This window comes from Musca domestica, unplaced genomic scaffold (genome assembly GCF_030504385.1).
Source record: "Musca domestica strain aabys unplaced genomic scaffold, Musca_domestica.polishedcontigs.V.1.1 2, whole genome shotgun sequence".
Taxonomy (NCBI): Eukaryota; Metazoa; Arthropoda; class Insecta; order Diptera; family Muscidae; genus Musca; species Musca domestica.
The window spans coordinates 43,660,993-43,668,397 of NW_026712249.1; the positions used below are offsets into that span (position 1 = coordinate 43,660,993).

A 7,405-nucleotide genomic window follows, 5' to 3' on the forward strand; every position below is an offset into this window, starting at 1 on the left:
AAAAATAAATATTATTTCCACTTTATATTCATTTATTGAATATTCATGTTTTTTCTTCATTTATTACAAAGTAATAAAATATATATTTTTATCATTTATACAATAGAGGAAATATTCCAAAATACTAATGAATAAAATTTGTAGGCGTATATATAAAAAAATATTATTTCAAAAAAAAAATTAAAACTAAACGAAAAATTAATGCAATTTTTTACACAGTGGTATAATGAGCTTTGCAGTGTACTGAAATGAAAAGGAATTAAAAATTTTCAATTAATACATTTTAAAATTAATATATAATATCAAATATTTACCTATAAATTCCGAAACTGGATCATTGTCACCTTCACCTCTCATGGTGCCGGTGATTTCTTCATTCTCCACCATGGGCAGAAATAGTTGTACAAATTCAGATGAATATGGATGTGTTATGGTTTCCAAGACTTCTGTAACAAAGTATCGTATCAACGATATATCTGTGTCACCTTTACCCCAACATTGTTTAATGTATTTGACAACAGGTACAACACATCCTCGTGTCAGTAGATTTACCATACGATCAAGTAACATTTTCTTCATTTCCAGTTGTACTAGAATTTCCAATTCATCTTGTTTGGATTCGAATAGACGTATTAGTAGCGTGAGAATTTGTTGATGTAGCGTTGGGTGCACAGCGGCCACTTCATCTAGAATGGCCAGATGTGTGGGACAACTGTCGGTGGAAAGTTTAAAGTATGACGGTTCGGTGACAGTGTTTTCAATCCAGCGTATGACGCCAACACCTACTACGGGGAATCTGAAAACGATATAGAAGAGAAAGTGGAGATTAATAATAGCAGGAATGATAAAAACAAATAAAATTTTATAAATAGCATGAAAAATAAGTGGAGAGACTGGCTGTTGAACGTTTTGATGAAATGTAAGGAAAATGATTTTGAAATAATAATTTGGATTTTTAATTGTTAAAAAATACAAGATTAGAAACAATCCCTTGAATTTTTTAACAGTAAAAAATGTATTCCTATTATAATTAAATGATTTTAAGGAGTAAGGAATACTATAGAAGACAAGTGTTCCAAGTCATATTTGATGGTAATTTTAAGAAATGTTTGTCCCGGGATCGAATGTTACAAAGGCTAAGGGACAACCCTTAAACCGCTGTGGAATATATTTAAGGACCAAACACATTTTTCCAAAAGCATTTGGTGCGAAATACAATATTTCTAGCCTCTACTTCTGGTTGTCCTTTTCTCCCATCTATTAAGTGTTCCACAATCATCTTACTTACTTAATGCAATTGTATAGAGTCTGCAGTTCAGCTATTAGTTCCGTTGATCCCTTGTTAACATTGCAGATAGCATGAACTTTTTCTATAGCTTGTATTGTACTTTTCAGTTCGTCTTTATTAAGAACTCTATCGGTTAGGGGTCTCTTCTTTGCCGGTGTATCCACAACTGAGGCGGCATAGGCCAACAAGAATATATATTTGGATTTATGTTCTGGATTGATTTTCACTCCTGCCTTAAAAAGAGAATCCACGAGTAATTCCAGAAATTGTGGATTTCTTATTAAGTCAATTGGCGGCGGATCTGCTCCGGAATAATTGCGATAAAGTACAGTTATGTCTGCTGGATTCAGGGTGTTGCGCGACAACATGGAAGACAATGCCTGACAAGCTTGGGGATAGGCAGCTGAACCATTTAGAGCCATTGTAATGGGTGTTACGTTTTGATTGCTGCAAGAAACAGATTCAAACAAAAATTACTGTATATACTTTTAAATACAAGATTCTATACTCACTTCTGTAACGCATATTTAGTGATTTCTTGGGACAAACGTTTCATATTGAAACCTCCCTTTGTCTCCTGACTCAGAACTTGTATCAAAACCTGTGAATAAACATAGGTGTGCTGACCATGACAAACCATGCGTGCACATTCCTGTATGGCTCCCTGTATGTCTTCGGGGTTGCTGAGAAATTTCGTAATGGAAGTTTTAAGAACCCTTGAAAACACTTCAATCTGTTGGGCCGCCGTGGATATAGAGGTAATTTCACTTTGAAATCCAGCATCAGATATTAATTTAATGGTAAAATTTAACATCAAACAATCTGGATATTCTTCGGCTAGACGATATATTAGAGATCTCCAGGTGGGATGATCTATCATTTCCGTCAGCCAATCCGGAGTTTCACCCTCCTCGGTGAAAATGGTATCAGCCTTTTTGGGATCGAATGTTTTCAAAATCATATCTTTCAAATGATTTTCCACCATTGCCTGGACATCGGTTACCTTAACGCCGGCCAAAATAAGCCATTCCGCCAATAAATTGGCCATTTGTGCCACGGCTTTATAGTTTTCCGACAGCATCATAATTACCTCCTCCGGAGAACCACCGGACTGGAAATATCTTTTCAGCTGCGTAAATATACCCGGTTCCATAATGTAATCGGGTGTGAGAAACTTTTCCAAACATTCTTGTATAGTTTCCTGCGGATTATCTTCGGGCATTTCCTAAAACAGGGAAAATATAGTTTTTGTTTTTGTGGCAATCATAACAAACCAATAGCACTCACCTCATCTTCTCCCTTTGGCCTGCCTTGCTGCCAACCACTTTCATCGTATTCCATTTCCATCGTTTAAATGCAGTTTTTGCTTTGTTTTAATTATATCTTTGAATATTTAATGATTTTATATCAATTTTAATTCATTTATGGAAGATCAAAGATTTTTCCTTTTGGCTTTTTCTCTGATTTGTTGTGTTTTGCCTAGAGGTGACAAACAATCGGTGGCAATATCGATAGAAGTTATCGATTTGTTTTGTTTTGCCACATTCTAGTTATCAACGATTGAACTTAATGGTGAACAAGGAACTAGTTCAGCCAAAGATGGACTACGAAATGAACTTTATTGTAAAATTTATTTATGGTGGCTGGCCACACTTAAATACACCAAGAGTCCTAAGATTTTTAAATTAATTTGGATGTTTTATCATGAATGAGAGATAGTCATAAGAGAAAATGTCACAGTATTCAGTGACGTCCATTAAAATATCAAAGTCAATTTAGAAAGAGGGGTTGCTTTCTTCAGTGATACATGAAATCAAAAGACTTAAAAAAAGGAGTTTTTCTGAGGTGAGTCTTTTAAATGTGGCGGGTTTGAAAAAAAAGAAACAAAAATATGCTTCTTTTTCTTCATGGAGAAGATTAAAAATAAGGTTCTTTAATTGTATTTGAATAATACAAAAATATTTAGTGTACAGTATTTAGTAACTTTAATTTTATTAATCAAAGACTAAAAATGTTTTCCTTTATGACATCGAGAAAAAATGCAAAAGTAGTAGATTCTTGTAGGTTAGAAAATATTTCTAACTTATTTTTTGTATTGAGTATTCTTATTAAGTTAATTTTTTAATGTTCCCTATTTGTTTTCAAAACATCTTCCTCAATTGCTCACAATCCTATCGATGAGATCATTCCTCCGTTGCAAACCCTGGACATTTTGTTCACTGCCCACAGAACTGCCATTAATATTTGTATCGCTGGCCCAATTGAATTTAACAACTTCACGTTTTCGCTCAACATAATCATCTTCAATGGCCACACTTAAATTATGCAAAGCACACACAGTTTCTAGGATTTTTCGAACCTCTGCCAAGTCTCTAGCTTCCAATGCATACAGGGCATTAAATCGCTTGGCCATAATATCCAAAGTATCCTGACCCAGACGCAGTGCTGGTTCCAACAGACGATTAAATTCATGTTCCTTACGAAAACATGGATTGGTGACGGGTTTCATTAGATACGGCTTCAAGGGGAAACTTTTGTTACCCAGCAAATAACAACCTTTGGGCATTGTGTTTTCATTCAAGGCCAATATTTGTCCCATGGGCGTTTCATCAAAGCTATACTCCTGTTCCAATTCCACAAAACAGTCAATAACTTTTTGATCAACATTACAAACTATTTGCAATACAATGGATATTTCAGCATCTTCTGAGGCGAGAAATATATCCAAACGTTTGAGGGCCAATATACCAAAGAGATTTGGAAATATTTTCAACTGGGGGTGTTTTTGAAAGCCTTGCAACTGCAATTGTTGAAATAAATGAGAATTAGGCCATTTGATGTAGGACTCATATTTATCGGAAATGATGTGCCAAAACTGGCTGACTATAAGCTCACAGTCTGGCTGTGGAATATGAAAACGTCGTGATATTTCTTCAAAATGTTCATCGGTGGTTAGTTTCCAAAGGGCCAGCGAGAATACAGTTTGTGCTGGTATGCCGGCAGGAAAGGTGGATTGCTGTAGCAAATGTTTGATAAATTGGAAGGTTTTCTGAAAATCAGACGTAGAACCAATTGAAGATAGGTATTTTATGTTAATAGTTATGGGATACCTACCAGAAAGCTCATTTTACTCATGTGTAAGAATCCTTCAAACTCAACATTTTCAAATTTGTTGAGCAAGTTTAGTTCCTTGGGCTTTTTGCTTGTAGGTTTGGTTTCTGAATGTCTTGCCCTATCCCTCCTCTGCTGTGGATCATAGAATTTATTGGATTTTCTGCCAACGCTCGTTAATCTGTTCCTTAGTATGTGTCCACTTGTACTGGGATTTGAGGTTTCAGTATCCTCCTTTTCTTTTGTTGTATTGCTTGAGAAGAATTGTTGCTTTACAAAAAACTCTTCATCTTCGTCATCCATAGGTGCTAATAATGGAAATTTCATTTTATCATCCTCGTCATTACTTTGATCACCATGCCACAAGAAGTGTTTGGGTTTCTTTTGGCTATTGGCCTCATCGATGAGTATATCCTTGGTGATAATCATGGTTATGTTTGTCAATAAAGCACTTTCCTCCATGATGTCTACCAAATCCTGGCCACGAATATGTAAACTACCCCATAAAGGACCAAACTAATGGAATCCTTTTCGATATCACGATTTTAGTAAGAAAAATTATCGATTTACCGGTACAACTTGTTCTATTCAACTTTATTACGTTTTCCTACACTATTCAACAGCTGAGCAAAACAAACCATTTCGATTTATCATTTATCGCTTTGATTTATCGATTAGCACGTGCAGAGGCCCAACAGAAGTTGTTTTGTGAAATTAGTAAAAAAAGAAACTTAAAAAAAAATATTAAAAAATCTAAAGGAAAATGGATGCCCACGATTTGTTTCATCAGCTGACGAGAGGAGTAAGATTTACTAAGAAACGCAATGAATCAAATCCAAAGGTAAGTTCTATTGCCACTATTATTGGATGGTCAAGATTCATTACATGTTTTGCCACTAAATTTCTTGCAGAATCCCTCGTTAAATTTCCCCGAAAAGTCTCCTAAACATGAAGAAGAATTGAAGATAAAAGATGAAGGTATTGCCACGGAAGAAGAGGAAGATGATGACCAAATGGAATATGAAGAAACTATGGAAAACTCCTGCAACGAAGCAGAAGATGACGAAGAAGAACCACAATCATTTGAATTCCTTTCCGGTGTTACAAGCGCACCGAAAAAGTCTAAAAAGAAAAACAAGCCGGCCCTAACAGAAGAGGAGAAACAAAAACTACTCGAAGAAGAAATGGTCACAACAATACGCAAGGAAAATCGTATAAATGTGCTGGGCAAAAATATCCCACCTCCAATAACGTCTTTTCAAGAATTGCACACCACCTACAAAATGAATGAAAGATTAGTAGAGAATTTGGTGAATTGCAACTATGCGCAGCCCACAGCCATTCAAATGCAAGCCATACCCATAATGTTGCAAGGACGGCCGCTGATGGCCTGTGCTCCAACTGGTTCGGGTAAAACCATTGCATTTTTGGCACCCATCATAAATGATTTGAAAGCTCCAAAGAAAGTGGGCTTTCGAGCAATAATTTTGGCACCCACACGTGAATTGGCCCAACAAATCTATCGGGAATGTGTTCGAGTTTGTGAGAAGACAGCACTAAAGATACACATTATCAGCAAAGTGAATCAGGCTAAACAAAAATTGGATAAAAAATATGATATCCTGATTTCAACCCCAAATCGTGTAAGATTCCTATTGCAACAAGAACCACCATTACTGGATTTGAAGGCAATTGAATGGTTTATTTTGGATGAAGCTGATCGATTGATGGAAGAGGGCCAAAACAATTTCAAAGAACAATTGGATGATATTCTTGCCGCCTGTACAAATCCCAAAAAGAAATTGGCCTTATTCAGTGCAACATACACGGTGCCGGTGGCCAAATGGGCTCTAAAGAATTTAAAGAATCTTGCCCGCGTAACTGTGGGTGCACAAAATTCTGCCACCGAGACAGTTGAACAAGAATTACTGTTTGTTGGCTCGGAAAGTGGCAAACTTTTTGCAATGCGTGATTTAGTGCGAACCGGTCTCAAGCCACCTGTTTTGGTATTTGTACAAAGTAAGGATCGTGCAAAACAACTTTTCGAAGAGCTGCTGTATGATGGCATCAATGTCGATGTAATACATGCTGATCGTACGCAGCAACAGCGTGACAATTGTGTGCGGGCATTCCGTGAAGGTCATATTTGGGTATTAATTTGTACAGAACTTATGGGTCGTGGTATTGATTTTAAGGGTGTCAATTTGGTGATTAACTACGATTTTCCACCATCGACCATTTCCTACATTCATCGTATTGGTAGAACGGGTCGTGCTGGAAGGCCTGGTAAAGCCATAACATTCTTTACACAAGATGATACACCAACATTGCGGAGGTGAGTTAGAACATGTTATATTTTCAAGACTAAAATAATGATTAAACGTATTTTTATTTTCCTAGCATTGCTGAAATCATAAGAAATTCTGGCGGTAAAGTTCCTGAATTTATGTTGAACATGAAAAAGCCCAAAAAGTCGGATAAAAAGAAATTGGCCAACTTTGCACCCAAGCGTGAAGATATTTCCACCAAAATCAAACCGGAGCAAGAAAGACAGGAGAAACTAACAAAGGTTGAGAAATCGTTAAAAAAGAAACAGAAATCTCCCAATGTTGATGATGAAACTAAACAGAAAAATAATCAAAAATTGAAGAAAATACAAAAATTGAAAAATTCCAAGACTGAATTTCAAAACAACAAAAAGCCAGCCAATAAACATAAAAATCAACCCCAACAAAAATCGGGGAAAAATAAAAAATCGAGACCCAACAAATAAATCACTATTTATAGTAAATAATTAAAAAAATCACTTTATTTTACTATAGCTTAAGCCAATAATAATGTATAACAAATGTTGTATATTTAGTGTTATTATTTTTATAAAATAAAATATTTTTTTTTATTAACTTAAACAATTTTAATTGCACTTGTCTTGATATGATGAGTTTTGTATGTAGTCGTTTACAAAAAAAAAAAGGATGTATGTAAATGTAAAATATTTAGGCACAT

At 35.5% G+C, this 7,405-nt stretch overlaps 3 protein-coding genes across 3 annotated transcripts; 1 reads left to right on the forward strand and 2 right to left on the reverse strand.

The window, feature by feature from the left end:
• Window positions 1–56: 56 nt before the first annotated feature.
• Window positions 57–2,781, reverse strand: LOC101891170 (negative elongation factor D). Its single transcript, XM_005179754.4, has 5 exons — window positions 2,576–2,781; window positions 1,801–2,513; window positions 1,289–1,735; window positions 315–796; window positions 57–243 (listed from the first exon to the last, which is right to left on the reverse strand). The coding sequence occupies exons 1-5, from the start codon at window positions 2,633–2,635 to the stop codon at window positions 212–214; spliced, it is 1,734 nt and encodes a 577-aa protein (XP_005179811.1). The 5' UTR covers window positions 2,636–2,781; the 3' UTR covers window positions 57–211.
• A 468-nt stretch (window positions 2,782–3,249) lies between these two features.
• Window positions 3,250–4,948, reverse strand: LOC101892554 (uncharacterized). The gene is made up of 2 exons (XM_005179761.4): window positions 4,403–4,948; window positions 3,250–4,337 (listed from the first exon to the last, which is right to left on the reverse strand). Exons 1-2 carry the CDS (start codon window positions 4,859–4,861, stop codon window positions 3,444–3,446), a joined length of 1,353 nt encoding a protein of 450 aa, XP_005179818.2. The 5' UTR covers window positions 4,862–4,948; the 3' UTR covers window positions 3,250–3,443.
• Window positions 4,949–5,099: 151 nt separating this feature from the next.
• LOC101892382 (DEAD box protein 52 homolog) lies at window positions 5,100–7,302 on the forward strand. The gene is made up of 3 exons (XM_020035458.2): window positions 5,100–5,240; window positions 5,311–6,734; window positions 6,800–7,302. The coding sequence occupies exons 1-3, from the start codon at window positions 5,163–5,165 to the stop codon at window positions 7,170–7,172; spliced, it is 1,875 nt and encodes a 624-aa protein (XP_019891017.2). The 5' UTR covers window positions 5,100–5,162; the 3' UTR covers window positions 7,173–7,302.
• Window positions 7,303–7,405: the final 103 nt, after the last annotated feature.